Source organism: Panthera pardus, unplaced genomic scaffold, assembly GCF_024362965.1.
Source record: "Panthera pardus isolate Hobbes unplaced genomic scaffold, ASM2436296v1 HiC_scaffold_10, whole genome shotgun sequence".
Lineage (NCBI taxonomy): Eukaryota > Metazoa > Chordata > Mammalia > Carnivora > Felidae > Panthera > Panthera pardus.
Window position 1 is genome coordinate 16,462,192 of NW_026526655.1, and position 19,503 is coordinate 16,481,694.

Below are 19,503 nucleotides of genomic sequence, written 5' to 3' on the forward strand. Positions count from 1 at the left end.
CCCAATGTGGATCCCAGTGGTGCTGTGTGACTGTGTTGTTAAAACTTGAATGCAAATTAAAATAACATCGTCCTTACTTGTTTCCAAGGTCAGGAGAAGAGAGACCCTTTTTTTTTCTTTTTTAAGCGCTTTAATTTTGGAAATCTCACATCCATTTTCAAACAAGCCCTTGAAGGTGCCACTGATGTTCGGTTCAGTTCTCTGCCCCAAAGATTTACATGCTTAACAGTCTGGCTAAGGGATTTGGGGAGGGATGTCTAGCATGAGTCTTTGATGTATAAACCATAGCATAAAAGGCAGCCTTCGGTTTTAAGTAAGCTACATTTTTTTCCCCCACCCAAAAGCATATATCTTTTTGCTCTAGGGCTTCCAATAACTAACAATATAATGGTGGAAGGCAGGACATTCTATGAAATTGATCAATGAGAGTGTAGTCAGCGGTCGTGAAAGACCCGTTGGTTGTAGGAGTGAAAACAAAAGCCAAAGATTCCTACAGTTTCGTTAATAAGTGTTGCAGGAGATCCGTTCGTTGATCTCTGACCATATCCCAGTTTATCGGCCATGTAATCAATCATTTTTGTGAAGCTATTTTTACGGAAATTCTTGGATCTGAAATTTACAGGGGAATTTGTTGCTTCATGTCATTTATCGAATTTGTGAAATGAGAGTACAATTTCATGCTACATTCCGTTTGTCGCGGGATAAAAACTCAGATTGAGACACCAACTCTCCCGCTGCCAGATTCTGTGACAGGGACTTTAGTTCGCAACATATGGTCATGCCGCCCGGTAATCAGTTGTTAAGCCAATTAATATGCCTGTCCTCGGACCATACCCAACAGATAAGAACAATCAAAGAAATTTTGATGATTCGGATGCAGTCTTCAACAGGTAAATGAACCTGTTGGCTTATTTGGGTAGATCTCAGTGGTTCAGAGTCTGGTATCGGTAATGAGTAACCCACATCCTTGCCTCTCCCTTTCTGATTGCCTTTCGGCATTTTGACTACCAGTAGAGAAAAAAAGCACCTCTGGAGAGGCCAAGAGTGTGATTCTTGTCCAAAGACGATTAGGGCTACAGGGGGAAAGATCACCAAGTAGTGCTTATTGGAAGAGGATGGATGCATCCCAGTCTGACCACTTGCCATTGGGCTGTTTATAAAATTTGAAAAAGCTTCAGGATATTTAATAAGGATCAAGTGTCCTCTCCTCGAACTGTGTGTTTTAAAACAATGCTGTTTTAGCCTTCTCTTTCCCCTCCCGCCTACTTCTCATTTTATACAGATCAACAGTCCAATGTGGACATTGTAGAGGGATTACTAGTACAACGTGGATTCAACTGGAACGTGCATAGGTTTGAGGAACACTGATGTGATATATGCCCAAGTGAAAGACTTGAATAATCTCTGCCAATGCCATTTAGCCAGCTTATTGCAATTTTTCCACCACCATGAATGAGTAAGAGTGGCTTGTTATCAATCGAGCCCTGTCATTTCTGGATCGCATTTTTGACACTAGTCATGGAAGTCATACAGTGGTTGTGCCCAGCATGCTTCTATGAAACAGGGTCAATTATACACTGTGCTGAGGTCCCCTGGGGTGAGAACTGGATACCTTCTTTGCTCTCAGTATTTTGATTTTCCTCCCATAGTTGACTCTTATTCTACACGTGATCTACAGCTCAACAGAGGATGAACTCAGAGAAGAGTTTCATTGCATCAATCTGATTGCCCCCCGCCCCTCGTGTGACCTTCTCCCTGCGCCCCCGCCCCCCTCACCCCAGGGAAAAAGCCTTTAACAGAAACTCCTAATTGCCCTCTTGAGTGGAAGTTAGGACCAGAGAGAGAGGTTAACTCAACGAAGACAAGAGCACCATCTAGGAAGTCATGGCAGCACATTTCAGCCTTAAGGACAGGCAACTAGAAGAAACGTGATTCTGGGAGGAAGTGAGAAAGTGAGGAATGGTCCACAAAAAGCTCAGAGTTGTGCTTTTTTTTCTTTTCTTTTTCTTCCCCCCCCCCCCTTTGGATTGCTTGTATCTTTGTGACAGGGGCCATTATAGCCCCAGAATCAGACTTTCTGATCACAGTACCTTTGCGCATTTGGATCGTATTCATTTGGGCGACTTGCGAAACTTTTCTTATCTTCGGTTTGGTCATCAGATTGCCGAGGCTGATCGATGCCCTTTGTCAGATTTTATTATGAGGATGAAATAAGATAAAGTATGAAAAACCAGCTTGCAAGAAATGTAAATTAATTCACAGCCTGGCTACTTTTATTTATTTATTTATTTATTTATTTATTTAAAATTTTTTTTTTTTAACATTTATTTATTTTTGAGACAGAGACAGAGCATGAACAGGGGAGGGGCAGAGAGAGAGGGAGACACAGAATCGGAAGCAGGCTCCAGGCTCTGAGCCATCAGCCCAGAGCCCGACGCGGGGCTCGAACTCACGAACTGTGAGATCGTGACCTGAGCTGAAGTTGGACGCTTAACTGACTGAGCCACCCAGGTGCCCCTAGCCTGGCTACTTTTAAAGCGAACTGCTCAAAATTTTGAAGAAATGGAACAAAGCGCCTTGCTCTGTCTTTCTCACTGTGGCCTCCTCATGACTAATGGAGAGTTTCCTTTTAAAGCACTTGAGCCATAAACTAGTCGTCCTCAAATAAATAAACCGAAACCTCCGTGAGCCCAGTAAAGACGAAGGTGTCTGGAGAGGACGATGTGAGAATAGATAGGCCAGAAAAAGAGGCAGGGGCGGAATTGCAGCAAGAAGTTACCTTGGCAGGAAGCCAAGAATGTTTCACGGAGCAACAAGTGGTTGGTGCATCCAAATGGTTCTATTTGTTAATGACGGGCAGTTATGCTTTGGCTCTACTCATCGTTGAAACACAGAAACTGCACTGTTCATCTATCTCAGAAGAGGTGTCCCCGAACAGCAGTCTTTATGTAAACTGACCCACAGCCGCAGGGACTGAGAGAAAGCGATTAACAGTGGCAACATATACAACAGTCGGGGGGAGGAAGCCTGGGCTTCGTTTCAGGCAAAACTTACATACACCCTAACTGTTGACTCTGTGTTCTAGCCTGTCTTTCAGCCGGAGAGAGATTAACACGGGCTTATCTGAAGGGGTGGAAGGTTTTACGGCTAAGGCACTGAAGTATCATTGACAGTCCAAAAGTTGGACATGATTAATGAAGGCTTATGAAGTGGAACTCGAGACCCACGGCCCCTCTTCCTCAGAAGAGACGTCTTGTACTTGTTGCCTTGGCATTTTTGTAGGGTGACAGTCGCAGCATTTGAAGACATTGATCATTTAAGAGTCAGGCTTCTGCCCATGCTCCCGGGGGATGTTTCTTTCCACGTCCAGAATTAATTCCGTGGCTCGGGCGTGGAATTTTAAAATGGTGATTAAAAATCCGTTAAGTATTAGATGTCTGTGAGGGTTCTGGAAACCACTCTTGACGTGAGCCCAGCTACTTTGTTCTCCTATCAGCTATCTCCTTGCTTTGGCTGCAGGCTTGCATTTCAAACTTCTAGCCTGTGATTGCCTTGTTTTTTTTTTTTTTTTTTGGAATATCCTATTTTATTTTATTTATTTTAAGCAATGTGGTATTTTATTTATTTTTTTTAATTTGTTTTTTTTTTTTTATAGAGAAAGTGAGAGCAGAGGAGGAGGGCAGAGGGAGAGAGAGAATCTTAAATAGACTTCACGCTCAGTGCAGAGGGTGATGTGGGCTCGATCCCCGGACCCTGGGATCGTGACCTGAGCCTAAATCAAGAGTCAGACACTCAACTGACTGAGCCAACCAAGTGCCCCTATTTTTTTTTTTTTTTTAATTTTAGAGGGGAAGGGTGAGAAATGCAGAAGGAGAAAGAGAATTTTAAGCAGGCTCCACACTCAGTGCAGAGCCCAATGTGGGGCTCGATCCCACACCGTGGGATCATGACCTGAACGAAAATCAAGAGTCGACGCTCAACCAACGGAGCCATCCATACACCCCTGGAATATGCTTTTGCAACATACACCAGTGCTGTAATGGTGACACCTTTGATGAGTGAGCTGGACTGGGTTCAGGAACCGTCATTAATTCGTTTATTTATTCAGTAGATACTTAATGAATATCTATTAATAAATTTGGCACCTTCCTAAGGGCCGGGGATACTCTCATGAACCAGAAAAAAATATTTCTGTTCTAATTGGAATATGAATAATAAATAGGATGATCAAAAATTCTCACAAGAAGGAAAAAGATGATGTGATAGAGTGCAGTGGAGGAAACGGAAGCGTTTCATTTTGCGTGGAGGGAGAAGGGAGGAGGGAGGACCTGAGCTGGGACCCCCTGAGGGGTAAGGAGGCAGCTATTGGAAAAGCCAGGGGAGAGAATTGCAGGTGGAACTACCAAGTCTAAAACATATGAGCTGCATGTCTCGAGTTGTGCTAATAATGGGAATTTTCAACTTGACTTTTTCCCCCTAGCCTTACAATCTGTTAGCATTTTAACAATTGTTATAAGACATTGCGGATTTTGGGTTTATATAGCATATTATACCTTGCATCCATATGGATTTATAAACCTTCGGCAGAACCCACTTCTAGCTGCAGTGATGACAGTATCCGTCTTTTTGGTTTCCAACTTTTTCTGACGTTCCAATTGCTACCTCTAACATTGAAAAAAAAAAAAGCATTTTATCTGGCTTGTGGGTTGGGGTGGGGTACGTAGAGAGCACTTAGCTTGACATTGACTTTCCTTGGGATGGTTTACACCAAGCTCCTCCTTCGCATCGGAGGCATTTATGACTTTAGGTTCAGTGTTGGCCGATCCCTTTTCAATGACTTATTAATAAGTAAGGCTCATACAGATTTCATGTGGATATGTTAACATTGGGTTCTCCTACATGGGGATACTTTAAATCCTGACGTAAGCCAGTGTGTTCTCTAAACTACTCGGGAATTATACTTTTGCCTAATGCACGGGAGAGAAGAACTAAGATTTGTAGAGTTACTAGAATATTCTTTTATACTTGGAATGTTGCCCTTCTTAAATGTCACATTCACTCAGCTTCTCTAGATAGAGTATGCTTTATTTCTGGAAGGTTGTCTTTTCCCAGAAGAGAGTACATGATGGGTTAAGGGAGATCAAGATTCCTTTTATGATATAATATGATATGATATTTTATTATATGATATGATAGTCCTTTGCTTTTGCTATAATTTGGCTAAGGTTTCTTTGGGACTTCATATTGTCAAACTCCTGTCAACCAAATGCAACCTGACATCCCACTAGAAAATAATAATTACCCATTGTAGCACCTTTCACAAGTACCTGCTGTGCAATCGAGAAAGTATTTCACACCAGCGAAGCAAATGGATGTTCATTCAATTTATTCACAGTGGCAGGAAGTACGGTGGCCATTGCTTTCAGAGCACCGAGAAACTCAAGAAATAGGCCCATAATATTGCACATATTTTATTTCTTCCTGAGTCCGTGAAGGTAGATGTAACTCAACCTTAGAAGCCAGGGCTGTAGGAAGATATAAATCAGGGGGTTCTTGGACTGAGCTCCCTAGATAGTTTCAGGGTATGCTTGAAGTCCCTAGAAATTAATGTGCCAAATTGTGAGGATTGTAACGAGCATCTTTTTGAAGGGAGGGTGCACTTCTCCCAACAATTTCTTTGTAGCCGGGGCTGGTAAACTACGGCCCGAAGGCCAAATTCACCTGCCCCGGTTTTTGAAAATAAAATTTTCTTGAGATGCAGTCACATCCATTTGTTTAGGTGATGTCTATGGCTGCTTTCGAGGTACAGAGAAAACTTGAGTAGTAGCTACAGAGAACGAGTGGCCCATAAAACCTGAAATACTGACTAGCTATCTGGTCCTTTACAGAGAAAGTTTTGTTGAATACTGTTGTAATGGATTTGTAAGTTAAAGATTATTGCATTTGACCTTTGGTCCTGGTAGCAGAGTTATTATCTATGCCACTAACCTATATTTCAAACACGAAGGACATTCTAAACATGAGACGTTTAAAAGAGTTTAACATTCTAGCTCCATTCGTGGAGGGACTTATATACATGAATTCCAAAGAAGTTAAAAAAAAATGTAAAGGAAGTACATTTATTTCCCCTTACCGACACTCCAGCATTTGATTTGTATTTAAAAATGTCTTAATGTTGACGGTAAACATAAAATGTACAGGAAACTGTGGTTCTACAAAGGCTACTAAGGAAAATGCCAGCCTACCTTTGAAAATGTAAAACTTAACTTTCTTCAGGTATAAAATTGCCCACGGCTTCTGAACCAAATAAACCATCGGCTGGAACCAAGATGGAGAAGGAAAGTCGTAATAACCAGTCCTAAATGAACAAAACTTTGATTGAGGGAGCTCACATTTTTTTTTTTCATTTATCTTTTTAAGATTTTGTTTTTAAGTGATCTCTACACTCAACGTGGGGTTCGAACTTACAACCCCTGAGATCAAGAGTTGCATGATCTACCGGGCCAGCCAGGCACCCCATGGAGTCCACATCTGAAGCTCCCAGCCATGCTGGGCTGGTAATGGAGATATAAAAAATGAGAGTGAGTCCAGGGCCTGCACTATACCTCCTCCTGCTCACATCATCCGTATTTAGCTTCCTTTAGTCTTTTCCTTCCCCCTGATTTCCTGCCCTTTCCTTCTTCAGGTATCCAGGAAAGCATCAAAATGAGTCTGATTTGTCTTTCCCTTTGTCTTCTAGAGCAGGCAACAAACAATAAGCATGTGAATGAGTCCACAATCCCTCCCAACGGAAGTAATCACTAAGATATGATATACAGCCCAACTTCCTTTTTGCAAAGTATTTTTAAAGTGTAGAACGGGGGGACTTGAATTAAACGAGGTATATTGAGATACCCCTCTCCAGGGCTTACTGCTAATGAGTCTGTGTGTAAGAACTGACTCCCAGCTTTAGCTCAGGGAGGGCTGTATTAATTCACACACTGTAGGTAGGGGGCCTCAGGTGCATTGCAGGACTTTGTTAGTTTGCCATCCAGCCATTCATTCGTCAACTCCTCAAACATTTACTGTGCTTATTCTGAAGTGGGAATCAGGGTAGGCACTGGGAAATGATGACAACATCAGCTCTCTTGGGGAGTACATAGACCGGTGATAGAAACAGACAACGCAGCGTATGTCTGAACAGCAAGACCCCATCACATGGTCCAAAGTTAGAGAAATAAATGTGACCTGTACGGTGGGTTGATGCCATAAGCAAGATTGCTGCCAGTACTACATAAAGGCTAGTAGTGGGTAGTTTTGGAAAGGATAAAAGGACAAGACCCTGTAACGTATAATGACCTATAAGCTACCTGAGGCTAGGTACTTAGTAGGGGCGATCTCAATATGGAGACTAGAAAATTTAAACAAAGAGTATGATTACCGTGTTTTGTTACAGATCTCATATTTGTAATTGGAGACTTGCTTGCAAGTTGACCTGTTTCTGGTGAGACAGGCAAAATCCCTTGTCAGAAACTTAATGGTTCCCAAATATCCAGATACACTACTTACTTTACGTAAACAGAAGACAAGATCATCTGAGTTACGTTTTTTTTTTTTTTTTTCCCCTCCTGGATGCCTTGTATTTACTGAGACAGCCCATGTTACTCAGAACGCTATTTTCTTTTCATTATAGCCATCTCTACAGGTAATTGTGTTAAGGTGCTGCTATTAACATTAGGTATTACTGTTGGATCTGGATGGACTTTTGGGTTGTATGAAAGCGTATACTTTCTTGTCTTGAGAATATTTTCTTTTCTGAGGAAAAGAGGGCACCTCCTTATAAATGGAAATACACTTACCATCTTTCAATGGACATGAGTTTAAAAAAAAAAAGAAAGAAAGAAAACCACGATCCTGCAAACAAAATACAACCACCGTTATGATTTTAATTTATAAAGCATGCACTCTTTCCCAGGCCTTTGCAGAACACCGTGATTATCGTACTGGGTGGGCATTTTTCTATCTGCTACCCCCCCCCCCAGAAAAACCCACAAAATAAAACTCTACCATAGTCCAATTTTTAAGCCCATATAACATCACTCCCTACGGCAGCAAAACAAAACATATGCAGTACAATTCACCAAACCATTCATGGAGGCATCATTGAACTTGAACTTGCCTAGTCCTCTGTCTTCCCGTTACCATCCACCGCAGGGTCTTCTTTAAGAATCGTTGCCCAAAGAAGCCTGTTCCAGGCCACCACTTGTTTGGGGCCCAGCCCTCCATTTTGAAATCCTGCAGCATCTTTTTTTTTTGTTTGTTTTTCTTTCTTTCCCATGGGGCAGTGTTATATCTCTGAGTCCTGTGACCATTTAGTTTTCTGCTCCATTTCTTCTCTGTTTAGACACTGCCATGCCCCGTCCTACATACTAATTACTGACTTTTTGCTTCTGCATTGCTTGATTCATTGTGTCACATTTTCCCACGTGAAAGTGGATCAGGAACCTTGGCAAGGGGGTTAATGGATTTAAGAGTCCCTCGCATTTAACCCTGGAAGTCATAGCAAAATAAGAACCGGTGGCTGACCCATTTTATAAACCAAGCTGTGGTAAGTTTTAGCTGCAGACTACTAGTGGATTTCACCATGGTGGCAAGCATCCATAAAATTTGAACAGGATAGAAGATACACCCTCCCTTTTTACCTTTACCTCTTAAACTTTGGCCGAAACTACTGCTTTTGTTGTTATTACACCTCTATGGGGAGCCACGTAACGGAGTGGAAATAACCCCGGAGTGGGAGTTAGGACTTTTGGATTTTAGTCCGACTCTGTCACTAATGAAATTGCACGGAATTTCAGTGTTGTCAGGTCCACAAACTGGATCTCAATTCCCTCGTCTTTTTAAAATGAGGTTATTTGTTTGGCCAAATCATCTTTAACTTCCTGTCTGTCTCTGTTCACGTATTCAGAAACCACTTATTTACCTTTATTATATTCCAGTCACGAAGCTAAGGACCATAGCTATAAATATGAAACCTAAGCAAGAAAGAAATTCGTATTTTCCTTCTGCAGACTTCTGTGGGGGTACTCTTACTTTTAGGAACAAATTTTACGACACTGGACGGGGCCTAGATCTCAAAAATTAAGAGAGGCTGTTGATAATTAGTCTCGAGGGGAGATTGGGAAGCCCTGGATTAACCCTTTTTCAGCATTACCACCAAGATCCTTTAGCAATCCAACAGCATGAGCTGAGTAATAAATATTGGGTATGAATCCTTATTAGTAGGTTGCCTCGTTCGATTTTGGCTCGGTGGTTACTTTGGAACAACGCAGTCCATTGTGATTGACTAGATAAAGCTTCTTCCCGGTTCACACAGGCCTCCAGTTAACTTCCTTTTCCTGAGGAACACGGTCACATTTCCCTTAAAGCAGTTCATCGCAAATACCTTAGAATAGATAGAGTGAGCCAGAAACCTGAAATTTCCATTAAAACTTCCTCTGGTTCTTTTCCCCAAAATGGGGAAGAGAAAGGAAGAGAGGACTTTCCACACGTCCCTTTGAGGAGGTGTTTTGCATCAGAGTGGGGCAGATATCTTTCCAGCCTTTGGTACTGGCTCAGTCCAGGAATATCCCCTCCCTTCTCCCACCCAGATTCTTCTCCTTGAAGGCAGTTTGCGTTGCAACTCTTTGGCACTTAAAGACTAATCTCCGGCAAGAAACAAGAGGGTTCGTCATGGCTCGCTAGTCTTATTATTATTATTACTATTTTTTATTGCTATCTTTAAAACCAACCACTATGTTGTTTGCGGTCAGTTGTTCTGTTTCCAAACAGCCGCCACCACCGTTCATGTTTCACAAACTCTTTGATGTCAGTGGGAATGAGTCAGCTCAAAAGGGCCTGGTCCAGCCTTGGCTAGCTGAAGGGCAGGACGTGGGGCCTGAGAGCCTTTGCACGATCCCTGCCGCAAGCTGGGATCTCCCAACGACTCTGCCTTTGACATCGCTGCAACCAGGTTACACGAGTTCCTTCTAATTACCTATGACGAGCTTAACTCCCAACTGCCGTGCTGGGCTGGAGAGGCGTGTCTATACGATTCGGTTAATTTTATTCCGCATGGAGGACGCGCTGTACTTAGGAATCCCGATTTCCCTTCAGAAGTGGCACATACCTCTTACTCTACCAGGGTCCCACACTAGCCCTGGGAACTTGAATCACGCTCATATGTGCCTGTTTGCAGATGGTGAGATAAAAACCAGATAAGTTCTATCTTCTTTTTCTGCCGCTTCAAAGAGAAGCCTGGACTTGGAGCGTGTTTGATGTCGATGTCGAGATGCACGCCGTCTCAGGACAGCAGTCGGTGTTACCGATGTAGCAGCTTTCTTTCACGGCGTGCTTTTTTTTAAAAGATTTTTCTTTTTTTTTTTTTTCCTCGCTGGCTTGATTGGCTTTCTGCTTTCTTTGCCACATGGGCCACCTTACTCCCCATCGCTGCAGAGAATAATAGAAACTCGCAGAGATTCCAAAAGGATAGTTTAAGTTCTTGGTGTGATAATGTATGTGTGTGTGTGTTTTTTTTTTTTTTTTTCCCTCTCCAGGCCCACCATCCGCTCCCCTCAACTTGATCTCAAACGTCAATGAGACATCCGTGAACTTGGAATGGAGCAGCCCTCAGAACACGGGTGGTCGCCAGGACATCTCCTACAATGTGGTGTGCAAGAGATGTGGGGCTGGTGATTCCAGCAAGTGCCGACCCTGTGGAAGTGGGGTCCACTATACCCCCCAGCAGAACGGCCTGAAGACCACCAAAGTTTCCATCACTGACCTCCTGGCTCACACCAATTACACATTCGAAATCTGGGCCGTGAATGGGGTGTCCAAGTATAACCCCAGCCCGGACCAGTCGGTGTCTGTCACCGTGACAACCAACCAAGCAGGTAGGAATCCGATCTACTTTATTGTATGATATAAATAGAGAGAGGGGGCGCTCGGCTGGCTCGGTCGGTTGAGTGTCTGACTTTGGCTCGGGTTGTGATATCGTCGTCCGTGGGTTCGAGCCCCGCGTCGGGCTCTGTGCTGATACCTCAGAGCCTGGAGCCTGCTTCCGATTCTGTGTCTCCCTCTCTCTCTGCCCGTCCCCCATTCTCTCTCTCTCCCTCTCTCTCACAAATAAAAAAATTTCAAAAGTTTAAAGAATAAAAAATAAATAAATGTACAGAGATAAAGGGCTTATGGAGGTATCCATGAATTAACTTAGACTTAATTCTACAATTAAACTGGAACCCCATGGATCTGATTATAAACCTGCGAGCTGCCTTGTAATTACAAAAGATTCTTAGAAGAATGATCTTTCGTTCCACCAATACTGTTTTGGACACCCAACTGCATAGCATGCCCTATGCTAAGTGGTGACGATCACATGAGATTAAAAGACGCTGTCTGAAAGGGGATGACAGTCAGTGAGATGGGTCACTCCATGCTGGACTTCTCTTGTCAGGGATTCATATCAGCCATTTTGATCACAAGGCCCATGGTTGGACATCAGAGCATTTAACAGATTATTTTGGCTTATAAAATTGCTTTTTACCAATGCAGAGCACCATAGTGGCATGTGCTATCTTTTCCAACAAAAGCATCAGTGGCTATGTTTTGATCTTGTTTGAATTAAAAAAAAAAAAATGTATACCGACCTCTACTAGAGTCATCAGGTAAATCTGTGGATGGTGAAGAGATTAATGGGCAGCTCTCTCTGTGTGGTTTGGCAGAATTTTCCTCAAAACACATAGTAGGTTTGCAGCCCCTTTGCTAGGTGAATCCATAATTGACACGTGGGGGGAGAGTGCATTTACCCCATTTTGGGCATCACTTTCCTCTTCTAATTCAGCCGACTTGAAGACATTCTGTGTTCATGAAGAGTTTCTGCTGAGTTCATTGCAGAACTGTTACAAAGTCTCGAATATCTATAAAATGTTTCAAAGAGCAAAGACGAATCTGGGTTTGTAAATTGCAGCTCCTGACCCACTGGTTCCCGCTCATCCCTTGCAAACGTTTTCACGCTTTCTCCAGCTAATTTTCCATCCTGGGTCTCTGCCACCTGCTTCACATTGCTGGCTCCCTGTTATTTATTTCTGGCGAGTTAAAGGGAATAGGAAAAAAAAAAAAGGGCGATAGCTTATCCTTTCATGAGGCCCTTAAGAACAACAAACTTCGCCCGAAAAGGATTGTAAATTGCCAAGCAGTCCTATCACCTCTTACTGTACTTCCCTCTCAAATGAATGTTTCAGTAAGTGCACTCAACAGTTAAGTAAAATATATCTGTATTAATTGATCCTGTAGTGAAAAGTATTCCAGGGTCCCACTCCAAAGCCATTATTTTTCCCCTTGCCCTGAACTCTCTAGAATAAATACAAAGTTACGACTGGGGTGGGGGTTTTAAACTGGGGCTCGGCTCGAATGGCGTATCTTACCGGAAAGTAGCTTCAAGTGTACAGATGTGACCCGTCTTGTAAAATACGTGGTGTGAACAGATCGTCTGGTTTTGCTCTGGTCTTTTATTTCTGCGCTTTCGGGTGTTGAACACGGTTAGTGGTGATCCGCTTTATTTTTCTACAAAGACTGGTGTGATTTAGGAGGTTTTGATAGCATCGCAAGTACTCTGTCTTTGCCAGCTTTTTATTGGTTCTTTTTTGGAAATATTGCCCGTGGATCCTGGGGAACATATTGGTGCTACTGCTGTCTCTGAGTTAGACGGGGCCAGCCTCTCTGCGCCCGCTGGGGAATCTGGTTTATGATTCAATCAATATTCTTATGTTCGGCCTGACGTCCGTGTCCTCAGACACGTCGCTACTTTGTGTTCTTAACTGATTTAAAAGTAGGAAGGGACTTTTTGAGGCCTCTTTGTGTTCTTAACTGATTTAAAAGTAGGAAGGGACTTTTTGAGGCCTCAGCTGTACAAGGTGAAGTCATTCTCTTTGGCCGAGAATAGCCATTGGGAGACATGCTGAGGACAGGCTTGGCTCCCACAGATTTTGTGGGGGGACCCCTATGACTCTCTGTATACGTAAGAATGCGGGCCAAGGGATTATGTCAGCTCCTACCAGGCCAGAAGGCCCAAGGAGTGCAAAGAAGGCAGGCTAAAAAGCCTCCGAAAGAAGAAAATGTGCAAAAACAATACGAGAGAGGGAGGGGAAGAAAGTCTAAGTTTTATTAAAAATGTAGGTGTAATTCTTGTCGATCTACAGAAGGGGGGGGGGGGGGAACGGAGGATTCCTCTGACACAGTGAGGTTTTCTCTGCCGTGGTGAGGAGACCCGCCGGGCGGTTTGCTGAACAGGACAAACTTCCAGCTCCCTCTTTTAATTTTCATGAAGGGTAATGCTGGGAAGCTGTTCAAAATTAAAAATAAATCTTTCAATAAGGAGACCTCCTATGTGGCCAGCCAGAAAGCTTTCGCTTAGCAGAGAGTTGTGTATGTGCGAAGCACTGCCTCATTACAGGATCTGGAGTTCCCTAATTCGATATCAGCGGAATAGTTTATCTTTGATTAACAAACCCTTTCTTCATAGTAGGGCAAATTAATAACGCAGGCCAAAATTCTGGGTGAATGTGGCAACCGTAGACTCTATCAAACCTCCCCTAAGCGTATTTACGTACACACAATTATATTGTAATTGCAGTCATTCCTATCATTTCATTAAACTCAATTCCTTAGGGACCCCTGTAGGCAATGATGGCTCATTCTGTAAGGAATCCATAGAATAAATGCATATTAGCATTTACCACCTGAGAGCCCCGGTTTAGGGGCTCGCCTGTTCTGCCTTGTTTTCACAGGGTTCTTTCTCTCATCGGTCCCTTATTCAACAAACACTACGGGCCCTCCTTAGATACCTGGTTTTGTCACCAGGACCTCTGAGACGCTCAGAGCTGAACAGGTTCAGGAAGGTGGCCTGACTCACCCGAGGTAACGTCAGGGCCAGTACCTGAAACCAGCGAGCACCCTCCCTGCTCCTGAAAGGACAAAGTTGCTTTCTTTTACCATTATTGGATAATTAATAGGATCCCTGTATTCAGCCTGGCATTCTCCCCTTTTAGGCGACCAGTATCTGGGCACCAGAAAGGTAGGTCTGACCGGCCTTTGATCCTTTAGTTGTGGAATGTGGTGTGAATGGGCTGGTGTTCTCACATGGTTATTTAAGTCATTCTCACCCAGGTCCTATTGTTGGGGTCTTAAGAAGTAACTAACAAGATGCTCTTCCTCCCCTCCTGAATTCAAACCCAATTGACACTGGGGACCAGACCCCGGGAGCTCAGGATGTCAGCTTTATTGCCGACCATCTGATTGAAGGATGTGAGCTTTATTTCCGGGGCCAAAAGGGCTGGCTCTTAAAGACACTTGCCCAGTGTCACCCAGAGACGGTCTGGCTCAGCTGGCTGACGGCAGGCTCCCTGAAGGATCAAGCCTGTGCCCCCGAGGTTGTCCACTCTGTGCAGGTGGGAGGGTGTCAGACAGCAGATTTCCGTGAGAGAATTCATCCCCACCCCCACCCCATGCCAAGAGTGGGAAGGAGAAGCCGGGAAGAGGGTGAGGGTGGGAAGCTCCCTCGGAAGTCCCCCGGTAGGAGAAGAACAGACCAGGAAAAGGCAACTCCTCCCTCCCGACACTTCCCTGCATTACAGTCCAAAAGGAACAAAGTGAGATTCCCCGGGAAAACTGAACCTGTCCCTTCCTCCGTCAAACATCCTGTGGCAACTGTTACGTGTTTTGTTTAGGAGAAGATGGTTCTGGTGTTTATGAAAAGGGAATACGGAGACGGCCGGGTGATTTGTTTTCTAAATGGCTTTCCTTTGGTTTACTTTTACTCAAGTGGACCATCTCGGGCAAATGAATACAGGATGTGTCACCAGGAGAGAGAGAGGCTGTATAAAGGAAACAAGGGTTTTTCCTTTTCCTGGCCAAGCAACCGAGCTGTGAACCTTTTTGCAAAAAAACATGCTGAAATGGCAGCCAGCAGTAGATCTGAAGATCTCAGAGTCAGCTTGCACCGTTTCACCCCCCCCCCCCCCAAGCCCCCCACCCCTGTCTTTCAGTTCTGCTGCCGAATGGTACTCAAGGTTGTTTTGTCTGTTTTACATTGTTACGAACTGCTATGGGTAATATTCATTCCCTCCTAACCCCCAGTTGCACCTGGGACGGTGAGCTGTGGCACGTTTATTTATTTGATTGTTTCTTTGTTTCTGTAAGTAAACTCTACACCCAACACGGGGCTCAAACTCTCGACGCCCCGACCGAGGTCAAGAGTCTTTATGCTCTACAGACTGAGCCGGCCAGGCGCCCCAGTGATCACACCTCTGATTTTTCCTTTGCATGAGATACTCTTCTAAATCCTTGACGATGAAATGACATCTGGTAACCTCTTGTCAGCACAGCTGCAGTGTCCCTGTGACAAACATCTTTAACACACTGAGTTTGGAGGAGTTCAGATATTTGGTGGATTGCATAATTATTTGAACCTAGCTGGTCTCTAAGATCTTTTCTAATTCCAAAAGTCTGTGATTCCGAGAATATAGCCATGAGTTATGGGCATGAAGAAGTCGGGCTCATTCCCACAGGATGTTCGGGAATGGGCTCCCAAGGCAATTCCAAGGATGGGGGGAATTCCAAAAAATGCTTCTGCAGAATCAGCAGGGTGCACCTGAATCCTGCCTTCTCTCTACCCCTCCAAACTCACACCTACCAAGGTATTTCCTTGGAAGGGCAACACAGTAAGCTAGCTGCCTCTCGAGTATGGTTCTTCCATACGCCGCCCTGGACATTTGGCAATGCCTGGAGATCTTTCTGGCTGTCACGGGTGGGAGCGCCATTACAGTTCGTGGGTGAAAGCCGGGGATGCTGCTAAGCACCCCATCATGCGTAGGACCGCCCCCACGATGAAGAGTTATCTAGTTCGAAATGCCCATGGTGCCAAGACGGAGAAACGCTAGTGATATACATTTGAAAAGGAAATTTCATGACTTCATAGAAATTCCGACTCTCCAAGGGTTCCATCGCCAGCCTGTCTCTGCTTGGTTCCACTGCTCCATGCCAGGAACATAATCCTTCCAAGGCTGCTCTTAGAGGGTTGTAAACAGCCCTTTGGGGGCCCTTGTGAAAGAATCCCAGTTGCCTTGCCATTGCATGAACTGGTGCTCCTTGTCATACTAGCCTTGTTCCCTAGGATGGACAATCAAGAAGACCGAAAAGGCAAAACAGAAACAAAAACAAAACCCACCACATCACCAATAAAACGACAGGACACCTCGACGTTAATGCCACCGCACAGTCCATAGCAGATACTCAAGTCCTGTTTGTCACTTAACACGTTTATTTATCGCCAAAAACAATCAATGCGTTCTTTCTCGAGTAGTGATAAATTTAATAAAACCAAAATAATGAGTAGAGAAAAGAAAATAACTGAGTACAAGAGGCATACTGTGTCTTTTATGACTCAACTGGCAAGTTCCCATTCTTTCTTTCTCTGTCATCTTTTAATTAGACAGATTATGTTATTTGAGTAGGATAATGGAGAACAGTGGGAATTCTCATCCCCACTGGGTATAATTGCTACCTGTCTTCTACATGGTAAGGGGAAGGCTTCAAGGAGACGGTGGGAGAAACAGGAACATCTTAGAGCAATTGAGCTAGGAAATTTGCTCCAGGAATGGTGGCGCCAGACTTTGTGGGGTCTGAGGCTTAGACAATTTTTGTGCGATTTCAAGCATATCCTACAAAAGTGCAAATATCAAATGAAGGACAGAGCTTTGGAAAGGACCTGTGCAAACTTCTTTCGCTTCAGTGTGTATACTTCTGCCCCCGACTAGGGTGACATGAACACAGATGTCAGGTAATGGGGCCATTGTGGGATGGCAACCAAGGGTAGGAAGGAATAGGAAGAAGGGAGAGAGATCAGGAAGGCCAGTTTGGCCCGGTGCGAAAAGGCCTTGGAGAGCAAAGTCGTTCTGGAATGGTGCTGGCCACAGTCAGGCGTGAGGGGCAGCATGGGAGTGGCCTCAAGTGTGGTTCACAATCAAAGTAACAGGCAGAAAGTACACCCCTGGAGACTTGGAGAATGGTGATGGAATATTAAGCCAAATAGGACGTGACCAGAATTGATGCTTTTCTGTAAGTTTGAGAAGTGAGAGGAGCAAGGGGGAAGTTCTGTTGATATTTTTGAAGCACAGATGTCTGACTTTTCTGTTAGTGCCCTTGAGGTTGGCAAACCAAAACCCAGGGGCCAAATCTCCATCGTCTCCCAGGTGGTGTATATAACCCACTAAAAATGGTTTTTCTATTTCAAAAGGGTTGAAAATAACCAAAAGAAGAAGAATATTTTGCAACACTGGGAAATTATATAAAATTCAATTTTCTGTGTTCGTAAAGAAGTTTTGCAGGAACGAAGCCCCACTCATTCGTTGGCGGACTGCCTGAGACGGCTTTCACGGGGCAAGAGCAGAGCTGGGTAGTTTCAAGAGAGGGAGTGGCCCATACCGCGTGTATAGTAACCATCTCACTCTTTGTGGGAAAAGGTTTGCCGATCCCTGCTCTGGAGTACTAAATCGAGAAAGAGGACCAGTCGGGAAGGAGGTTGAGAAGGTGTTGACATGCTGGTGTCATTTGTCAGAAACCACCCTGGTCAAGGTTGTGGTGGATTAACATTGAGATTAATCTCACATTCGAGACAATTTTCCTAATTGGCAAGACCCCTTCCATTGCAGAGGTTTGGGCTCCATAAACAAGATCTCAGGGAATCAGGTAGAATTTCAAGCATACCTTCACTCTCCTGTACCACAGACCTTTTTCCCAGTGACCCTCAGGTTTAAATGTATAATGTAGAACCTGCTTGAGTGTTCTGATCAGGCGATGTTCAGTTTTCTCGAAAAAATGCATTCCGAGCACTGTTGGGTTGCTAGATGCTGACAGCGATTTCCTTCTTAAATAGTCATAGACGCTCTCTTATACCTTGGCCCTTCGTGGAGATGATCTCTCATTTGCCTTTGATCTCTTGTAAATCATGTTCTATTTTTCTTACTCCTAAGAAAGTTAGAGGAAAAACACGCAATGAAACTAGTTGAATGTTAAGTCGGAAATCTTTCTCAAGACCCATTTTTAAAATTCTTTAAACAAGCTGTAGAGCAATTCTGTTGAGAGATTTTGCTGGGAAGTTGTTTGCGAGTCCTCAGTGGTTGGTATGTAATCCTTAGGACTTCTGAGTGGAAGCTGGTTAGAGTCCTTTCTGTGCATGAGTAATTACAGGCCCGAACCAGGCACACAATGGGCTTCAGAGAAGCCAGGCTATGGTTTTCTCATTAACAGCCCGGATCCTCCTATGGGCTCCTGGTTTACATCACAATGCCTAGGAAATGTACATTTTATTTTTTTATTAAAAAAAAAAATTTTTTTAATGCTTATTTGTTTTTGAGACAGAGAGGGACAGAGCATGAACGGGGGAAGGTCAGAGAGAGGGAGACACAGAATCTGAAACAGGCTCCAGGCTCTGAGCTGTCAGCACAGAGCCCGACGCGGGGCTTGAACTCACGGACTGTGAGATCATGACTTGAGCCGAAGTGGGATGCTTAACTGACTGAGCCACCCAGGCGCCCAGGAAATGTACATTTTAAAACATGCAGCACATTTTTATTTTTTTTTAAGAAAGGGAACAGTCGCTTGATTCTAATGTTATACATAAAATAATTTCATGTCTATTGAATATTGTTGCCGCCTTTATAATTATTAAACATACTCACTAATTGTGATCATAATTAACAATAAAACAAACTTGGGGCGCTTGGGTGGCTCAGTCCGTTGGGCATCCGGCTTCGGCTCAGGTCATGATCTCACGGTTCGTGAGTTCAAGCCCCGTGTCGGGCTCTGTGCTGACAGCTCAGAGCCTGGAGCCTGCTTCGGATCTGTGTCTCCCTTTCTCTCTCGTACCTCTGTCTCTGTCTCTTAAAAAATGAATAAATGTTAAAAAAAATTTAAAGAGAGGATAAAACAAACCAGGAGATGTATAGTGGTACACAGCTTCTTTTGTGTGGCACCAGGGTCCATGAATTTATACTCAGGGTGGGTGCCACAAGTCCTGATGGGGAGAAAGAAAAATAAAAGAACCTACTAAATTATCCAGCTTCAAGGCTGACTGAACAGCATAGACAAATAGTGTGTATTGAGCCTACTAGTAATTACTGTATATATAAAAATTGCATTGCATTTTAAAAAAGGTGTTGGTACAGTTGACCCTCAGACACTGCAGGGGTGAAGGACATCAACCCCTATACTGTCAAACGTCCACATACAACTTTTGACTCCCCAGAAGTTGACTACTAATAGCCTACTGGTGGCCAGAAGCCTTCCAATAACATAAACAAGCGATTAACACTTATTTTGTCTGTTATGTATCTTACATGCTATACTCTTACGATAAAGTAAGCTAAGGAAAAGTAAATGTTATTAAGGAATTCACAAGGAAGGGAAGATACATTTATAGGACAGTCT

At 43.8% G+C, this 19,503-nt stretch overlaps 1 protein-coding gene across 5 annotated transcripts in view; it reads left to right on the top strand.

The window, feature by feature from the left end:
• The window catches only part of EPHA4 (EPH receptor A4), a 149,716-nt gene that overhangs the window by 75,819 nt on the left and 54,394 nt on the right, over window positions 1-19,503 (top strand). For 4 of the 5 annotated variants that reach the window (XR_002078986.2, XR_002078985.2, XM_019445811.2 and 1 more), the window contains one exon: window positions 10,575-10,913. The exons of the other annotated variant lie outside the window; for it this stretch is intronic. Coding sequence is in view for 2 of the 4 variants with exons in the window: in XM_019445811.2 (XP_019301356.2) it covers window positions 10,575-10,913 (339 nt within the window). In the remaining 2 variants the exon portion in view is untranslated. The remainder of the gene's footprint in view (window positions 1-10,574; window positions 10,914-19,503) is intronic. 5 annotated transcript variants of the gene reach the window in all.